The following is a 19,810-nucleotide window of genomic DNA, read 5'->3' on the forward strand; positions in this document are numbered from 1 at the left end:
TCAATACCTATGTCTAACTTCACAATGGTAACTCTGAATATGGCCATGTAAGGTGTCTAACACCTGGGAATTGTACCCCAATACTGATTTTAGTATTTGTTTTACAATTCCATGCACTCTGGCTCCACAGTGGACCCCCAGTACTGCCATACCAGCCTTTTGAGGTTTTCCAGGCAGCCCCAGCTGCTGCCACCTCTCAGACAGGTTTCTGTCCTCCTGTTGCTCAAGCAGCGCAAGCTCAGGAAGGCAGAGCAAATTGTTTCCTTTGGGAGAGGGGTGTTATACCCTTTCCCTTTGGAAATAGGTGTTACAGGCATGGGAGGGGTGGCCTCCCAGAGCCTCTGGATCTGCTTTGAAGGGCACAGATGGTGCCCTCCTTGCATAATCCAGTCTACACCGGTTCAGGGACCCCCAGTCCCTGCTCTGGTGCGAAACTGGACAAAGGAAAGGGGAGTGACCACTCCCCTGTCCATCACCTCTCCAGGGGTGGCGCCCAGAGCTCCTCCAGAGTGTCCCTAGGTTTTGCCATCTTGGATTCCAAGGTGGTGGGGCACTCTGGGAGCATCTGAGTTGCCAGTGCCAGCAGGTGACATCAGAACCTTCCCCTGATAGGTGTTTACCTGTGTTGCTAGCCAATCCCCCTTTCAGGGCTATTTAGGGTCTCTCCTCCAGGTGTTTCCTCAGATTCGGATTGCAATACTCCAGCAGGAATCCTCTGCATCCTTTACTTTATCTTCTACTGACAGAACTGCATCTGGACCCTCCAGGAACTCTACAAACTGCAACAAAAAAGACTTCTGCAACGATTTGATGCAATTAAACAACAATTTACATCAGGATCCAAAATAAATATTTCATCTACATCAGATGTAATCAGTGGATCAGATGTTGAATTGAGTGAAAGTGAAGACGGCAGTGAATCAAGGATTAAAGCAACACTATTAGAGGAAATGCAAATTATGTATCGGGATCAACAAACATTAAAAGACAGGGGCCGAAGACATGGTCAGGGCAGAGGCCAGCCAAAATCTTCAACCGCAGACTGCTCCAGGAACCACTATAACTGCAACAAAGTATCCAGGAAGGCTACTGTGACCTGCAACTTCAGCTCCTTTCAGCAACTGCAACTGTTTCCAGGTTGGGCATCCTCTGAGGACTGCCTGTCTTCAGCCTGAACCAGAAGAAGTGAAGGAATCTCCCTTGAAGTGAAGGAGTCACTTCCCTGCTTCAGCAGGCACACCTCTGCAGCAACAACCGGTGGCATGGGTCCCCTCTCCTGACAGCGAGCATGGATCCAGCAACACGGGTGGTGGACTAAAGTGACCCTGACAGTCCAAGGTCCAGTTGTCCAACTTTGGTGGAGGTAAGAGCTTGCCTCCCCACGCAAGACAGTACTCCTGTGCACCGCATGACTTGCAGTTGCCAAGACTTGTGTGCTACCTTCCAAGAAGTTCTTCGTGCACAGCACAGCTTAGGCCCCCAGCACTCTATCCTGTGACGCACAGCTTCCTGAGTGGTTCTGCGGAGGCTTGGGATCCCTTTGTGTCATGCTGCCTCCATTTGCACCTTCTTTGTCCCCATACTGTGGGACTCCTGTGTGCACTGCCTGGTCTTTTGAGGGCTCTCTGAGTTGCTGAGAGCCCCCTCTGTCTCCGTCTCCTGGGTAGAGGCCACCAGTCCCTCCTGGTCCCGGGCAGTGCCATTTTCTGCTAACATCATGCTTTGCATGTGCCAAGGCTTGTTGGCGGAATCCAGCAATGCAAACCAGACTGCAATCATCCGTCCGGCATGAGATATCAACTGCATCAACCAGGAACCCGCATCCGTTTTTCTGGGTGCAGTTCTTCACTGGTGGTTCTTCTTTTGCACCTTCATCCGGGTTAGCATGGGCTCCTGTTCTCTCTGGACTCTTCAGTGCTTCTTGGACATAGTCCCCTTCTTCCACAGGTCTTCAGATTCAGGAATCCATCGATGGTGTCTTGCAGTCTCTTCTTATTCTTGCATTATCTTCTATCACTACTTCTTGTGTGTTTTAGGAAACCTACTGTGATTTACTCCTATTTTCCTGGGCTCTGAGGTGGGGTCTATTACTTACCTTTGTGTTTTCCTACACTCCCAGCACCCCTCTACACACTACACTTGCCTACATGGGGAACCAACTTTCTCATTCCACTATTTTAGTATGTGGTTTGTGTTCCCACCAGGCCCAATGTAACCTATTGTGATTTTCACTATTTGCACTCTTTTCTAACTGTTTTTACAGCTAGTTCTGCATTCTAGTGTATATAGTGGGTATATTACTTACCTCCTATGGGAGTAAAGTATCTAAGGTATTTTTGGCAATGTGTCATTAAAAATAAAGTACTCTTATTTTTGTAACACTGAGTATTTTCTTTCATGTGTGTGAGTACTGTGTGACTACAGTGGCATTGCAAGAGCTCTGCATGTCTCCTGGATAAGCCTTGGGTGCCCAGCTACAGCTACCCCTAGACAGCATGGCTTCTAGACACTGACTACAACTTCACTAATAAGGGATAACTGGACATGGTATAAGGTGAAAGTACCTTTGGTACCCACTACAAACCAGGCCAGACTCCTACACCTGCCCCTTTTATGTATGAAAGAGTGGAGGGGTGCAAAGGGAACTGCAAGTGCTATTGTAACCTACCATTGGAGAAGAGTTGCATGGCAGGGAAGATTGCGATGGACAATGGTGACAAGCCAGGGCCAGCTTGGATCCGAAGGTTCACTAAGGGAATCACGTAGTCTGTTTTTTTGTAGGTGGTTGTGGGTACAGATAAGAGCAAAGGCTTCAAGATGCAAGCTCACAATAAATACAAGGTGGGGGAAGTAGTTATAGTACATACATACGCCAGGATTTTATCACTTCCTGATTTACGAGAAGGGACTAGTGGTAATGGAGGCAGTGATGATTCATGATGCATGTTTCACAGGATGGGAGATCAGGTCCAGAGTATTCTAAATTGTCAATCTTTTTCATGGACGAGGACCAGCCACAGTAGTATCTGGTTGTATACGTACTTAAGTATTTGTCTGAGTACACCTCTGACATATATGTCACGTTCTGCTCTATTATGCCTACATGGGGATGTTCAATTGGAGATACTAGAGCGCAAGCACAATATGTGCAAGGCGTGTTTTGAATTGTAGTGCTTTTTTTAAAATACAATGAACTAGTTCAATGACAAAGAAAACAAAAGTGCTTTTGATGTCGCTAGTGATGAGAATTGAAAAAAGTCTCCCAGCTGCACAGTCACAGAAAAGAAATACTGTTCAACAGTGCCTACTTTGGAAAATAAAACACAAGTGCAGAAGCGCAAAGTTTTTATCAGTAGCCCACCATCCCCATGACTGCTGAATACTTTGGCTGTCCACCTCCAAGTCTGCTTAATTTTGATTCCACCCCTTGCCTCCATACTACACATTTTCCCTTTATCTCACTCTCAACGGTTCTTTTGCATCTTTGCTTTCTGTTTTTATAAATCTCTTCCTATCCCGTTCTGTCGTTCTTTCTCCCTTTCATTATCTTATCATGGGTCAAAATGTTGATGATGAAAATAAGTTGCAGACCTCAAAGTGCATGCCAGCGAAAACCACCTGCAACAACCAGCACAAGTTAAGCGCTGTTTTTGAAGAGAAAGGAAATGTCGATCAGAATGAAACTCTGTTTCATTTATATGCCAGTCTGAATTATGGGTAATCCTACCCAAGCAAATGCAAATTGGTTTTCCCCACCTGTGAGAAGGTAGCCTCTTTCTAGCCTTGTTACCCCCACTTTTGGCCTGTTTGTGAGTGTATGTCAGGGTGTTTGTCACTGTTTTCACTGTCTCACTGGGATCCTGATAGCCAGGCCTCAGTGCTCATAGTGAAAACACTATGTTTTCAGTATGTTTGTTATGTGTCACTGGGATCCTGCTGGTCAGGACCCCAGTGCTCATAGGTTTGTGGCCTATATGTATGTGTCACTGGGACCCTGTCACACAGGGCCCCAGTGCTCATAGGTGTGCATGTATGTGTTCCCTGTGTGGTGCCTAACTGTCTCACTGAGGCTCTGCTAACCAGAACCTCAGTGGTTATGCTCTCTCATTACTTTTAAATTGTCACTAACAGGCTAGTGACCAATTTTACCAATTTACATTGGCTTACTGGAACACCCTTATAATTCCCTAGTATATGGTACTGAGGTACCCAGGGTATTGGGGTTCCAGGAGATCCCTATGGGCTGCAGCAATTCTTTTGCCACCCATAGGGAGCTCTGACAATTCTTACACAGGCCTGCCACTGCAGCCTGAGTGAAATAACGTCCACGTTATTTCACAGCCATTTTACACTGCACTTAAGTAACTTATAAGTCACCTATATGTCTAACCTTTACCTGGTAAAGGTTAGGTGCAAAGTTACTTAGTGTGAGGGCACCCTGGCACTAGCCAAGGTGCCCCCACATTGTTCAGAGCCAATTCCCTGAACTTTGTGAGCGCGGGGACACCATTACACGCGTGCACTACATATAGGTCACTACCTATATGTGGCTTCACAATGGTAACTCCGAATATGGCCATGTAACATGTCTATGATCATGGAATTGCCCCCTCTATGCCAACCTGGCATAGTTGGCACAATCCCATGATCCCAGTGGTCTGTAGCACAGACCCTGGTACTGCCAAACTGCCCTCCCTGGGGTTTCACTGCAGCTGCTGCTGCTGCCAACCCCTCAGACAGGCAGCTGCCCTCCTGGGGTCCAGCCAGGCCTGGCCCAGGATGGCAGAACAAAGAACTTCCTCTGAGAGAGGGTGTGACACCCTCTCCCTTTGGAAAATGGTGTGAAGGCAGGGGAGGAGTAGCCTCCCCAGCCTCTGGAAATGCTTTGTTGGGCACAGATGTGCCCAATTCTGCATAAGCCAGTCTACACCGGTTCAGGGACCCCTTAGCCCCTGCTCTGGTGCGAAACTGGACAAAGGAAAGGGGAGTGACCACTCCCCTGACCTGCACCTCCCCTGGGAGGTGTCCAGAGCTCCTCCAGTGTGCTCCAGACCTCTGCCATCTTGGAAACAGAGGTGCTGCTGGCACACTGGACTGCTCTGAGTGGCCAGTGCCACCAGGTGACGTCAGAGACTCCTTGTGATAGGCTCCTTCAGGTGTTGCTAGCCTATCCTCTCTCCTAGGTAGCCAAACCCTCTTTTCTGGCTATTTAGGGTCTCTGTCTCTGGGGAAACTTCAGATAACGAATGCATGAGCTCAGCCGAGTTCCTCTGCATCTCTCTCTTCACCTTCTGATAAGGAAACGACCGCTGACCGCGCTGGAAGCCTGCAAACCTGCAACATAGTAGCAAAGACGACTACTGCAACTCTGTAACGCTGATCCTGCCGCCTTCTCGACTGTTTTCCTGCTTGTGCATGCTGTGGGGGTAGCCTGCCTCCTCTCTGCACCAGAAGCTCCGAAGAAATCTCCCGTGGGTCGACGGAATCTTCCCCCTGCAACCGCAGGCACCAAAAAGCTGCATTACCGGTCCCTTGGGTCTCCTCTCAGCACGACGAGCGAGGTCCCTCGAATCCAGCGACTCTGTCCAAGTGACCCCCACAGTCCAGTGACTCTTCAGCCCACGTTTGGTGGAGGTAAGTCCTTGCCTCACCTCGCTGGGCTGCATTGCTGGGAACCGCGACTTTGCAGCTACTCCGGCCCCTGTGCACTTCCGGCGGAAATCCTTTGTGCACAGCCAAGCCTGGGTCCACGGCACTCTAACCTGCATTGCACGACTTTCTAAGTTGGTCTCCGGCGACGTGGGACTCCTTTGTGCAACTTTGGCGAGCACCGTTTCACGCATCCTCGTAGTGCCTGTTTCTGGCACTTCTCCGGGTGCTACCTGCTTCAGTGAGGGCTCTTTGTCTTGCTCGACGTCCCCTCTCTCTTCAGGTCCAATTTGCGACCTCCTGGTCCCTCCTGGGCCCCAGCAGCGTCCAAAAATGCCAAACGCACGATTTGCGTGTAGCAAGGCTTGTTGGCGTCCTTCCGGCGGGAAAACACTTCTGCACGACTCTCCAAGGCGAGAGGGATCCGTCCACCAAAGGGGAAGTCTCTAGCCCTTTTTGTTCCTGCAGAAACCTCAGCTTCTTCTGTCCAGTAGAAGCTTCTTTGCACCCGCAGCTGGCATTTCCTGGGCATCTGCCCATCTCCGACTTGCTTGTGACTTTTGGACTTGGTCCCCTTGTTCCACAGGTACCCTAGATTGGAAATCCACAGTTGTTGCATTGCTGGTTTGTGTCTTTCCTGCATTATTCCTCTAACACGACTACTTTGTCCTTAGGGGAACTTTAGTGCACTTTGCACTCACTTTTCAGGGTCTTGGGGAGGGTTATTTTTCTAACTCTCACTATTTTCTAATAGTCCCAGCGACCCTCTACAAGGTCACATAGGTTTGGGGTCCATTCGTGGTTCGCATTCCACTTTTGGAGTATATGGTTTGTGTTGCCCCTATCCCTATGTTTCCCCATTGCATCCTATTGTAACTATACATTGTTTGCACTGTTTTCTAAGACTATACTGCATATTTTTGCTATTGTGTATATATATCTTGTGTATATTTCCTATCCTCTCACTGAGGGTACACTCTAAGATACTTTGGCATATTGTCATAAAAATAAAGTACCTTTATTTTTAGTATAACTGTGTATTGTGTTTTCTTATGATATTGTGCATATGACACTAAGTGGTACTGTAGTAGCTTCACACGTCTCCTAGTTCAGCCTAAGCTGCTCTGCTAAGCTACCCTTATCTATCAGCCTAAGCTGCTAGACACCCTATACACTAATAAGGGATAACTGGGCCTGGTGCAAGGTGCAAGTACCCCTTGGTACTCACTACAAGCCAGTCCAGCCTCCTACATTGGTTGTGCAGTGGTGGGATAAGTGCTTGAGACTGCTTACCACTCTTGTCATTGTACTTTTCATAAGAGAAAAATATACAAAACAAGGTCAGTGTATATACACATAGCCAAAAAGTTTTGCATTTCCTCTTTTCACTCTTTTCTAAGTGCTGAAAAGTACTTCTAAACTTTCAAAAAGTTCTTAAAAGTTTAAAAAGTTTTTTTTCTGTCTTTCCAAAAAGTTCTGAAAACTTTTGTCTCTTTCTCTATCACTTTAACTCTCTCTAAAAAATGTCTGGCACAGGCCAAAGTGTTGATCTGTCCAAACTTGCATATGACAACCTTAGCTGGAAAAGAGCAAGGAGTCTCTGTATAGAGAGAGGTTTGAGTGTAGGGAAGAATCCTGCCTTAGAACTATTAATTAACATGCTTAGAGAACAGGATAAGGCCATAGGTGCCCCATCTGTTGAAAAAGTACCTAATAGTTCCCAATCAGATTCAGGGACTCCCCCAGGAAAAGATTCAGGAAAGAAACTTCCTAGCCTGCCCATTACTAGACAATCTAGCATAGATGGTAATGATGATGAGCCACACCATAGAAATAGTGTTGTCTCACATCATAGCAAAAGCATTTATTCTCACCATACTGGTAGTAATGTTTCTGTAAACCAAGCTGTTAAGTTGGCTTCTGTAAGGGACAGGTCTCCTTCTGTTCATTCCCATCATAGCTCTGTTTCTAGAAATGTCCCTCCCACCAACCCTGATGACAGAATGTTAGAGAGGGAACTCAATAAGTTGAGGGTGGAACAAACCAGACTGAAGCTTAAAAAGCAACAGCTGGATTTGGATAGACAGTCTTTTGAATTAGGGAAGGAAAGACAGAAGTTGGGTTTAGATACCCATGGTGGCAGCAGCAGTATTCCCCATAGTCATCCTGCAAAAGAGCATGATTCCAGGAATCTGCACAAGATAGTTCCCCCTTATAAGGAGGGGGATGACATTAACAAGTGGTTTGCTGCACTTGAGAGGGCCTGTGTTGTACAGGATGTCCCTCAAAGGCAGTGGGCTGCTATCCTATGGCTATCATTTAGTGGAAAAGGTAGGGATAGGCTCCTTACTGTGAAAGAAAATGATGCCAATAATTTTACAGTTCTTAAGAATGCACTCCTGGATGGTTATGGCTTAACCACTGAACAGTACAGGATAAAGTTCAGAGAGACCAAAAAGGAGTCTTCACAAGACTGGGTTGATTTCATTGACCATTCAGTGAAGGCCTTGGAGGGGTGGTTACATGGCAGTAAAGTTACTGATTATGAAAGCCTGTATAACACAATCCTGAGAGAGCATATACTTAATAATTGTGTGTCTGATTTGTTGCACCAGTACCTGGTAGACTCTGATCTGACCTCTCCCCAAGAATTGGGAAAGAAGGCAGACAAATGGGTCAGAACAAGGGTGAACAGAAAAGTTCATACAGGGGGTGACAAAGATGGCAATAAGAAGAAAGATGGTGAAAAATCTCAAGATAAGCATGGGGATAAGGGTAAAACCAAAGATCCCACTTCAAATCTTAAACACTCTTCAGAGGGTGGGGATAAAACAAATTCTTCCTCTTCTTCCCAACCTGCACACATTAAAAAGCCTTGGTGCTTTGTGTGTAAAAATAGAGGCCATAGGCCAGGGGATAAGTCCTGTCCAGGTAAACCCCCTGAGCCTACCACCACTAATACATCAAGCTCTAGTGCCCCTAGCAGTAGTGGTACTAGTGGTGGGACTGCTGGCAACAGTCAAGCAAAGGGTGTAGTTGGGTTCACTTATGGGTCCATAGTAGAAACTGGGGTAGTCAGTCCCAAGACAGTTTCTGTCACACCTAGTGGCACTGGCCTTGCCACACTGGCTGCTTGTCCCCTTACAATGGATAAGTACAGGCAGACAGTTTCAATAAATGGTGTTGAGGCCTTGGCCTACAGGGACACAGGTGCCAGTTTCACTTTGGTGACTGAAAACCTAGTGCCTCCTGAACAACACATCATTGGACAACAGTATAAGATTATTGATGTCCATAACTCCACTAAGTTTCTTCCCTTAGCTATAATTCAGTTTAGTTGGGGTGGAGTTACTGGCCCTAAGCAGGTGGTGGTATCACCTAGCTTACCTGTAGACTGTCTCTTAGGTAATGACCTAGAGGCCTCAGGTTGGGCTGATGTAGAGTTTTATGCCCATGCAGCCATGCTGGGCATCCCTGAGGAATTGTTCCCTCTCATTTCAAGTGAAATGAAAAAGCAAAGGAGAGAAGGCCTGAAAACTCAGGATCCCTCTCCATCAACAGGTAAAAAGGGTATCACAGTATCCCCTAACCACCCTACCATTCAGGATACTATTCCTGTGGTGGGAGAAACCTCTCCTGGGGTGGCACCTGTTCCAAGGGAATCATCAGCTGGCAAAGCTGGACTCCCTGAGGTGGAAGTACCTCTCTGTGGGATAACTAACATTGGTGAGAAAAACAGCACCATTTTAGTTAACATGGAGCATCCCTCCAACCGTCCCAGAGAAACTTTAGTGCAGAAACCCTGCACTACCTCACAACACTTAGGACAGCATCCCTGCCCTAGTGTGGAGCTCATAGGACAGCATCCCTGCCCTGCTCCAACTCAAGAGAAACAGCATCCCTGTTCTCTCTTCCAGCCAGATGGACAAAGTTTTTGCCCAGCTATGGCTTTTCTGAGACAGCATCCCTGTCTGGCATTTCAATCACTACAAATAGGTTCAGTGGACAATTCCAACTGCTCTAAACTAAAACTTACTGATAGAAACTCTGAAAATACATCTTCACATTGTTGCTTAGCTAAAAAACTTCAAACAGGGTGGTTTACATCTCCACAGGGAAGTAACCATATAGTGGATGATAAAGGGAGTAACCAGTCTATTGCAGAGCTACTCTCTACTTATCACCACTTAGACAATAAAGTCTCAACTGGCCAAGGTTAGCCTTATTGTCCTTCGTTTGGGGGGGGGGTTGTGTGAGAAGGTAGCCTCTTTCTAGCCTTGTTACCCCCACTTTTGGCCTGTTTGTGAGTGTATGTCAGGGTGTTTGTCACTGTTTTCACTGTCTCACTGGGATCCTGATAGCCAGGCCTCAGTGCTCATAGTGAAAACACTATGTTTTCAGTATGTTTGTTATGTGTCACTGGGATCCTGCTGGTCAGGACCCCAGTGCTCATAGGTTTGTGGCCTATATGTATGTGTCACTGGGACCCTGTCACACAGGGCCCCAGTGCTCATAGGTGTGCATGTATGTGTTCCCTGTGTGGTGCCTAACTGTCTCACTGAGGCTCTGCTAACCAGAACCTCAGTGGTTATGCTCTCTCATTACTTTTAAATTGTCACTAACAGGCTAGTGACCAATTTTACCAATTTACATTGGCTTACTGGAACACCCTTATAATTCCCTAGTATATGGTACTGAGGTACCCAGGGTATTGGGGTTCCAGGAGATCCCTATGGGCTGCAGCAATTCTTTTGCCACCCATAGGGAGCTCTGACAATTCTTACACAGGCCTGCCACTGCAGCCTGAGTGAAATAACGTCCACGTTATTTCACGGCCATTTTACACTGCACTTAAGTAACTTATAAGTCACCTATATGTCTAACCTTTACCTGGTAAAGGTTAGGTGCAAAGTTACTTAGTGTGAGGGCACCCTGGCACTAGCCAAGGTGCCCCCACATTGTTCAGAGCCAATTCCCTGAACTTTGTGAGCGCGGGGACACCATTACACGCGTGCACTACATATAGGTCACTACCTATATGTGGCTTCACAATGGTAACTCCGAATATGGCCATGTAACATGTCTATGATCATGGAATTGCCCCCTCTATGCCATCCTGGCATAGTTGGCACAATCCCATGATCCCAGTGGTCTGTAGCACAGACCCTGGTACTGCCAAACTGCCCTTCCTGGGGTTTCACTGCAGCTGCTGCTGCTGCCAACCCCTCAGACAGGCAGCTGCCCTCCTGGGGTCCAGCCAGGCCTGGCCCAGGATGGCAGAACAAAGAACTTCCTCTGAGAGAGGGTGTGACACCCTCTCCCTTTGGAAAATGGTGTGAAGGCAGGGGAGGAGTAGCCTCCCCCAGCCTCTGGAAATGCTTTGTTGGGCACAGATGTGCCCAATTCTGCATAAGCCAGTCTACACCGGTTCAGGGACCCCTTAGCCCCTGCTCTGGCGCGAAACTGGACAAAGGAAAGGGGAGTGACCACTCCCCTGACCTGCACCTCCCCTGGGAGGTGTCCAGAGCTCCTCCAGTGTGCTCCAGACCTCTGCCATCTTGGAAACAGAGGTGCTGCTGGCACACTGGACTGCTCTGAGTGGCCAGTGCCACCAGGTGACGTCAGAGACTCCTTGTGATAGGCTCCTTCAGGTGTTGCTAGCCTATCCTCTCTCCTAGGTAGCCAAACCCTCTTTTCTGGCTATTTAGGGTCTCTGTCTCTGGGGAAACTTCAGATAACGAATGCATGAGCTCAGCCGAGTTCCTCTGCATCTCTCTCTTCACCTTCTGATAAGGAAACGACCGCTGACCGCGCTGGAAGCCTGCAAACCTGCAACATAGTAGCAAAGACGACTACTGCAACTCTGTAACGCTGATCCTGCCGCCTTCTCGACTGTTTTCCTGCTTGTGCATGCTGTGGGGGTAGCCTGCCTCCTCTCTGCACCAGAAGCTCCGAAGAAATCTCCCGTGGGTCGACGGAATCTTCCCCCTGCAACCGCAGGCACCAAAAAGCTGCATTACCGGTCCCTTGGGTCTCCTCTCAGCACGACGAGCGAGGTCCCTCGAATCCAGCGACTCTGTCCAAGTGACCCCCACAGTCCAGTCACTCTTCAGCCCAAGTTTGGTGGAGGTAAGTCCTTGCCTCACCTCGCTGGGCTGCATTGCTGGGAACCGCGACTTTGCAGCTACTCCGGCCCCTGTGCACTTCCGGCGGAAATCCTTTGTGCACAGCCAAGCCTGGGTCCACGGCACTCTAACCTGCATTGCACGACTTTCTAAGTTGGTCTCCGGCGACGTGGGACTCCTTTGTGCAACTTCGGCGAGCACCGTTTCACGCATCCTCGTAGTGCCTGTTTCTGGCACTTCTCTGGGTGCTACCTGCTTCAGTGAGGGCTCTTTGTCTTGCTCGATGTCCCCTCTCTCTTCAGGTCCAATTTGCGACCTCCTGGTCCCTCCTGGGCCCAAGCAGCGTCCAAAAACGCCAAACGCACAATTTGCGTGTAGCAAGGCTTGTTGGCGTCCTTCCGGCGGGAAAACACTTCTGCACGACTCTCCAAGGCGAGAGAGATCCGTCCACCAAAGGGTAAGTCTCTAGCCCTTTTCGTTCCTGCAGAAACCTCAGCTTCTTCTGTCCAGTCGAAGCTTCTTTGCACCCGCAGCTGGCATTTCCTGGGCATCTGCCCATCTCCGACTTGCTTGTGACTTTTGGACTTGGTCCCCTTGTTCCACAGGTACCCTAGATTGGAAATCCACAGTTGTTGCATTGCTGGTTTGTGTCTTTCCTGCATTATTCCTCTAACACGACTACTTTGTCCTTAGGGGAACTTTAGTGCACTTTGCACTCACTTTTCAGGGTCTTGGGGAGGGTTATTTTTCTAACTCTCACTATTTTCTAATAGTCCCAGCGACCCTCTACAAGGTCACATAGGTTTGGGGTCCATTCGTGGTTCGCATTCCACTTTTGGAGTATATGGTTTGTGTTGCCCCTATCCCTATGTTTCCCCATTGCATCCTATTGTAACTATACATTGTTTGCACTGTTTTCTAAGACTATACTGCATATTTTTGCTATTGTGTATATATATCTTGTGTATATTTCCTATCCTCTCACTGAGGGTACACTCTAAGATACTTTGGCATATTGTCATAAAAATAAAGTACCTTTATTTTTAGTATAACTGTGTATTGTGTTTTCTTATGATATTGTGCATATGACACTAAGTGGTACTGTAGTAGCTTCACACGTCTCCTAGTTCAGCCTAAGCTGCTCTGCTAAGCTACCCTTATCTATCAGCCTAAGCTGCTAGACACCCTATACAGTAATAAGGGATAACTGGGCCTGGTGCAAGGTGCAAGTACCCCTTGGTACTCACTACAAGCCAGTCCAGCCTCCTACACCACCTCACACCTCACTGACACCAGCTGATTGACCTTAATATGTCACAGCCAGACGGGATAGTTACATGATAAAAACAGAAAAATCAATTTGCGTCCATTACAGAAAGTTTCTGTAACCGTCTAAGACGTTATGGATATTCAAACAAGCACTGGTAAAGCCACACAGGTTACAGCCATGAAACCTATTAGCTTTGCCAGTGATTTTCAGGTCTAAGTTCACCTTTGTGAATTGTGCCCTTAGTTTTAAAGGACGCACTGATAACTGCTCTTTCATGTAGTGGTAACAGTAGTAACATTGTGACATGATATTTTCATACAAATGCCATGCAGTTTGGTAGAATGACGAGGCAATCACAAATAAAATATTATATTTGCTTTAAGAAAAACAAAATATAAGAAAATGCTATGGCTTATGTGTTATGCAATAAAGGATTAATTGCTGGTTTCCTCTACAGATAAAACTAATGGAAACGAATGGAGATCAAAATCTAACCTTAGGAACCTATTTCTTACTGATGGGCCTGTCAGACGTTTTCTGGGTGCAAATTGTTCTCTTTGTGCTATTTCTGGCCATCTCTTTAGTGACTGTGATGGGAAACCTTCTCTTGATCATACTTCAAAGAATTGATCCTCGTCTTCATACGCCAATGTATTTCTTCCTAGGTCACCTCTCGTTTATAGATATCTGCGTCACAATAACCATTGTGCCAAAAATGCTGTCTATTTTCCTGTTAGAGGACAAGTCCATATCTTTCCTGGGCTGTGCATTACAGATGTATTTCTCGGTGACCTTGGGGTCGGCAGAATGTTTTATCCTTGTTGCCATGAGTTATGATCGCCACACAGCCATTTGTCAACCGCTCCAGTACCAAGTCTTAATGAGCAAAACTGTTTGTGTTTTTTTAGCTGCCAGTTGCTGGATCACCAGTCTTGTAAACTGCTTGGCCCACACGGTGTTTACATTCCGTCGGCCATTCTGCAAGTCCAGAGAAATCAGACATTTTTTCTGTGAAATCCAACCACTGCTTAGATTGTCCTGTGATGACACACGTATTCATGAAATGTGGGTATTTGCGTCAACTGTGACAATTGTTCTTTGTTCTTTTCTCCTGACCCTAATCTCGTACATTCACATCATCTCTACCATACTGAAGATCCAGACCTCCAAAGCGAGATCTAAAGTTTTCTCTACCTGCTCTTCTCACCTCCTAGTGGTCATCATATTTTATACCACTATTTTGTCCACCTACATGCAACCAATTTCAAGTTACACTTCACAGAGGGATAGAGTGATTGCTGTGCTCTACACAACAGTGATTCCAATGACTAATCCCCTCATATATAGTTTGAGAAACAAGGATGTGAAGGGGGCATTACGGAAAGCCATCGGGACAACATGCTGCACTCCCAAAATGTAGATGAAATTTGAACTAAATATCCTCTGTGAATAACTCTGTCATTCCAGCTCTGTAACTTTTCAAAAAAGTTTTAAAACTGTTACACATATCAATAAAAGGCATAGAAAGTCGTTAATCATTTAGACCTTGGTGGAATGCACGTGCTAGCTAAATCAAAGATTATTTGAAAGGCTAACAGTGTTTAGGAAAAACATGTATTGTCATGAAAATAGGATCATGAATTCCACAGTCTCATAGAATCTTATAGAGAATTCATAGGTTAGTGCGCAGTGCATAGGTGGCACAGCTACAGCAAGTTGTACTAAAGTTTATGTACACTCAAGTCCTCTTGACCGAAGCAGATCTGTAAATAGGAGGAAGTTTATTAACTGTATCCTTTGTATGTTGTTTCCTCTACGTATTAGAATAATTACTGTAATCTTTCCTGTTGATTCTGATTCCTTAGACATACGAATATAATCAAATTCAAGAATTTGTTTATAACATTTAGACAAGTCAAGAAACTGGAAGGAAAAAGAATGATCATTCACCTCAAAATAATCTGTACACAGTGATGTCATATTGAAAACAGACTAAGGTCCTGATTTAGAGTTTGACGAATGGGGTTACTCCATCACAAACGTGACAGATATCCAGTCCACTGTAGTAAGATCCCATTATATCCTCTGTATAACAATCCCATTAAATCCTATAGGAATTGTAATTTGGCAGACGGGATATGAAGGAGTAACTAGTCTGCCAAACTCTAAATCAGGCCCTAAATGTTGCCTGCAATTAGATTGAGCATCTTAAAATATACTTCATCACAGATTTATTTAAACTACCCTAAGATCATTGTCTGTTAAAAGGGCATCTAACCCTGCACTGGTATATTTACATGCCCTGATTAGGATACCTGGAAAGTTCTGACTTACTTGCAAGCATGTGTTTACATCTGAAGCACAATTAGGAGTTATGTGCAAAGTTCCAGCAGACATGGCAGTGTTTGTAGCATGAACTCCACTAGGTAAATCTTGGTGACTTTTGTACAGGGAAAACTACGATACTCAGAGTTTTTTTAGCTACTCCCTGTTAGGTCAGACCCCATGAAAATGAAGAAGAACTAACCATTATTCGTGATGACCCAAGGAACTGTATCCTAACTGATGCTCCAACTTAGCAAAAAAAAGAAAATAAGACAGCACTCAGTCAAGAGCATTCAACTATTCCTCAGCTGCAGACAAAAGTACAATCAATGAGCACGGGTAGAAAAATGTCATGTGCAAGTTAGATTGTTGTATTTCAACTGAATAAACATGAGTCCTAATTAAGGTTCATTAATAGATCATTTAACATATTGAATTATTCAGTCATTGTAAACATGCAACCACCGCTACGACTACATTTATAAAAATAACCGTCCTATGTAGTATTGTCCTTTACATGTTCAGCAAGCAAGATTATACAAATTGAGGTTTAGTTGAGCATTGAATTAAGATGCTGGTCAATTTTCAGCAGTTCAGTGTGGTTTGTGATGATGTGCAGCTTGCTGGACGTAAATTGTTAGTAGGTTACCGTTTAAGGAATTTGCAGGTGTCCTCCTTCTAACTCATGTTAACATCTATCACAAGAGCATACAACAAAATGATCTGGTTTCATATCTTCCATCGTGCTAGGCACGACTCTCTTTTTGTTGTATATTATTCAGCAGGAAGAAACTAGTGTCAAGGAGCTTCTTGTGGAAGAGAGAGCATTTGAACAATGGTACCTCTGTTTAATGGTTTTCTGTTTACCAATGACCATTTCCAGTGATCAATGAAACACAATGGATTTAATCTGGAAAAATCTCTCCTCACTATACAATAACATAGGTCATTGTATTTGCTGAGTATATTTTTGTCATCAACTACAAAACTTACAGATACTATAACAAACCTGGTTTATTATCTAGAAAAGTATTAAAGGAGTCAGAGGAAATGCAAAACTACCTTAGTTAATAATTTCTGCTGCAGGATCTTTGTGAACACTACAGATGATCTGTGGTCAAAAGACATACCTGAGGCAAAACGTGCTTCTATTATGCAGCTATGGGTCGTGGGCGGTGCTGGCCGCGGTGCAGGTGGCGGGGCTGTCGGTTCTGATGGTGGTCACCAGGCCCTCACCTGCAGCCTCCGACGCCTGAGTTGCCTTTCCTTGGCTTTTCTGTCCCTTCCTCACCTTGGCAGATGCTGTTGGGACCTTGGCTATGGCAGCTGCAGTTTTGGAGGAGGCCTTGCTGGGTGGGTCGTGCTCCTTGCTCTTGCTGCATGCTGTCCCCTTCTTTACCTTGGCAGGTGGTGGAATGGTTTGGTCCTTTGCAGGGGACGGTGGCACAGTGGCTGGCCTGACGGGTGCCCCCTTTGATCCTCTGGGAGTTGCCGGTACCACAGCGGATGCCGACTTGGTGGCTGAGGTGCTGGCCTGGGTTCTGGACACCCTGGCCCGAGGGGAAAGACGGGAGGGGGAGGGATAGGGATTAGGTCAATGTTTGCCAGGAAAAGCTTTTTAGACACACTGGGGTGGGACGACGGAGAGGGTTTGGTAGTGGAGGAAGAGGAAGTGGTTGTAGGAGGTGTCTGTCTGGTGAGTTTGGGTGAAGGTGCATGGGCTGGATGCTGTTGTGAGGTGGATGGCTGTTGGGTGGGTGGTTGATTGTGTTTGTGTACTTTGGGAGGAGGGGTCACAGGCATACTGGAAGAGGACACAGGGGACGTGTGCATGGTTGTGGGGGTGGTGACTGCTCGTGAGGGGTGTGTTGTGATGGGCGTGCTGGTGATGGAGGTAGTGGATAAGAATGTAGTGCATGCAGGTGTGAGTGGAGACGCTACTGGGAGGGCGGTGGACGAAGAGGAGGAGGGGAACACAGTGAAGGCAGTGGATGTTGGTGTGTCTGCATGGGGATGGTGCTTGTGTGAGTGCCTGTGAGATGAAGTGTGGTGCTTATGTTTGCCTGAGCCACTTTTGTGTGGTGATTTGGGTGAATGCTGGTTTGAAGGTGTGCTTGGGATAGGCTGTGGTTGAGGGGATTGGGTCTGGGTAGAGGAAGTTGGAGGGGGGAGGCTAGAGACAGAGACAATGGCTGCCATCAGTGTGGAGGCCAGAGCCTGAAATGCTCTCTGTTGGGCGTTCATGCCAGAGTGAATGCCCTCCAGGTATGCCTTTATTTGTTGTGAATGCCTCTCGACACCCTGGATGGCATTCAGTATGGTTGACTGCCCAACAGTGAGGGATCTCAGGAGGTCAATAGTATCCTCACTGAGGACAGCAGGGCTGACTTGGGCAGGGCCTGAGGTGCCTGGGGCGAAGGAGATGCCTACCCTCCTTGGTGAGCGGGCACGGTAAACACGCTGAGGGGTTGCTGGGAGGGCGGTGCTGGTAGTGGGGGTGGCGGCTGTACCTGTTGTTGGGGTGGGCACAGAGGTGTCCGCCACTGCCAGGGAGCTTCCATCGGAGGAGGAGTCGCTGTCTGTGGTCTCCCCTCTTGTCCCCATCGTGGTGCTCCCCTCGCCCTTCGTCCCACTGGTGCCCTCACCCTCGGTGGAGTTGGCCTCCAGGCCCATGTGGGACGCAGCCCCCTCTGTCGCCGGTGCCTCTGCTCCTCCGCCAGATGATGCTAATGCACATAAGGACAAGTGACAAAACAAATAGGGGGGACTAGACAGTGGATACACTTGGTCAATGCCAACAACACCACTACCGTTGGGGTACACATCACACAGGGAGCAGCCCTATGCACTAGGCCATGCTCAACCATTTACTAAGACAGTGACCAGCCCATGGGGTTCAATGCCCAACGCCATTAGCTGCACACCTGAAACTCACAGGACCCTGCCCAGTAGTAGATGCCCGCCAACACTGTTGGGGTAGGAGTGATTCTGAGCCTGCCCAACAAGGGATCTACCCTGCCATGTTAGCCCTGGCCTAGGGGCACCCACAGCCCACATCCCCCATCCAGGGACCTCCTAACGCACGCACAGTCAGGATTCAGAATCTGTACTCACCCCCTTGTGACTGGTGTGATGCCTTCAAGCGCCCATCCACCTCCGGATAGGCCACCGCCAGGATGCGGAACATCAGGGGGGTTATGGTGCAATGGGCACCCCTTCCTCATTGGGAGGCCAGCCCCAGCTGTGCCTCTGCCGTCTTCTTTGCCCAGCGGCGCAGGTCCTCCCACCTCTTGCGGCAGTGGGTGCTCCGCCTGTCAAAGAGCCCCAGGGTCCGCACCTTCTTGGAGATGGCACGACAAATTCCCTTTTTCTCGTGGCCGCTGACTTGCAGGGAAAAGACAGAAGAAAAGGGAATTAGTCACCTGTCCGGATCGTCAGACTCATTGGCCACCAGATCCCTCCCATCCCCTGACGCACATACAATGACCACCTTACATGCTGCACTCTAGCCAGGACGCCTCTGTCCCTCCCCAACATGTGGCTTACACACACACCACTCCATACAGTCATGTCCCCCACGCATCATGCTCACAGTGTACTCACCAGTTTGTCTGGAGGACCGTAGAGTAACGTGTACTAGGGTAGGACCCCATCCACCAGTTTCTTCAACTCCTCCTCAGTGAAGGCAGGGGCCCTTTCCCCAGACAAATGAGCCATTGTTGCTTCCAGACACAGGTCGCAGCAGCATTTGCAGTGTAGGTCCTCTCCTGTTGAAGGTCAGGTAGCAAGTAAGTGATTAGATAGAAAATGCCGGTGACGTCGGCGCCGGTGTGTACCGTCACTGCCGGCGTACATCACCATTGGCTCCTGGAACCCGTAGGGCCCAATGATAACCAATGCGATTTTCCACGACGGCGCACAACGCCAGAGCAATTACCTAATTTCCACTCGTCCCTCCTCACAGGTCAGGCAGCCGCCATTTCAAGGGGGGCACAGGGTATGGTACTTAACTGCGTCACAGCAGGCATTGGCACATCAACTGACTCCCGAGTTCACATACTGTTTCTGTAAAGTAAACAAATCATCATTAGTGCAATATAAGTGTGAATATGACCCTCTGCTCTCCGTTATCTTCCATAGGCTTCAACCGCTGAGGCAGAATATGAGATGATGGGATCCTCCGGTGTACAGACCCCTGGTGGACCTTGCTACAATGGAGGACAGACACATTATTATTACCTACAGACTTGATCGTGCCACAATCCAGGTATCTCTCCTCAAGTGCAGGTCCTGTCAGTGCTCCATTTCCTGGCAAGTGGGTCCCTCCAAACAACAGTGGCCATGGCATCAGGGACGTCTCAGCCAATGTTCTCTAACGTGTTGACCAGAGTGTTGTCTGCCCTGCTGAAACACATGCGCAGCTACATCGTGTTCTCCCAGT

At 47.5% G+C, this 19,810-nt stretch overlaps 1 protein-coding gene across 1 annotated transcript in view; it reads left to right on the forward strand.

Annotated features, from left to right (window-relative positions):
* The window catches only part of LOC138267157 (olfactory receptor 8U9-like), a 71,832-nt gene extending 57,368 nt beyond the window's left edge, over positions 1–14,464 (forward strand). Inside the window, exon 3 of the mRNA XM_069216008.1 lies at positions 13,502–14,464. Coding sequence (XP_069072109.1) covers positions 13,502–14,464 — 963 coding nt within the window. The remainder of the gene's footprint in view (positions 1–13,501) is intronic.
* Positions 14,465–19,810: the final 5,346 nt, after the last annotated feature.

The sequence above is a fragment of the Pleurodeles waltl genome, chromosome 12 (assembly GCF_031143425.1).
Source record: "Pleurodeles waltl isolate 20211129_DDA chromosome 12, aPleWal1.hap1.20221129, whole genome shotgun sequence".
Lineage (NCBI taxonomy): Eukaryota > Metazoa > Chordata > Amphibia > Caudata > Salamandridae > Pleurodeles > Pleurodeles waltl.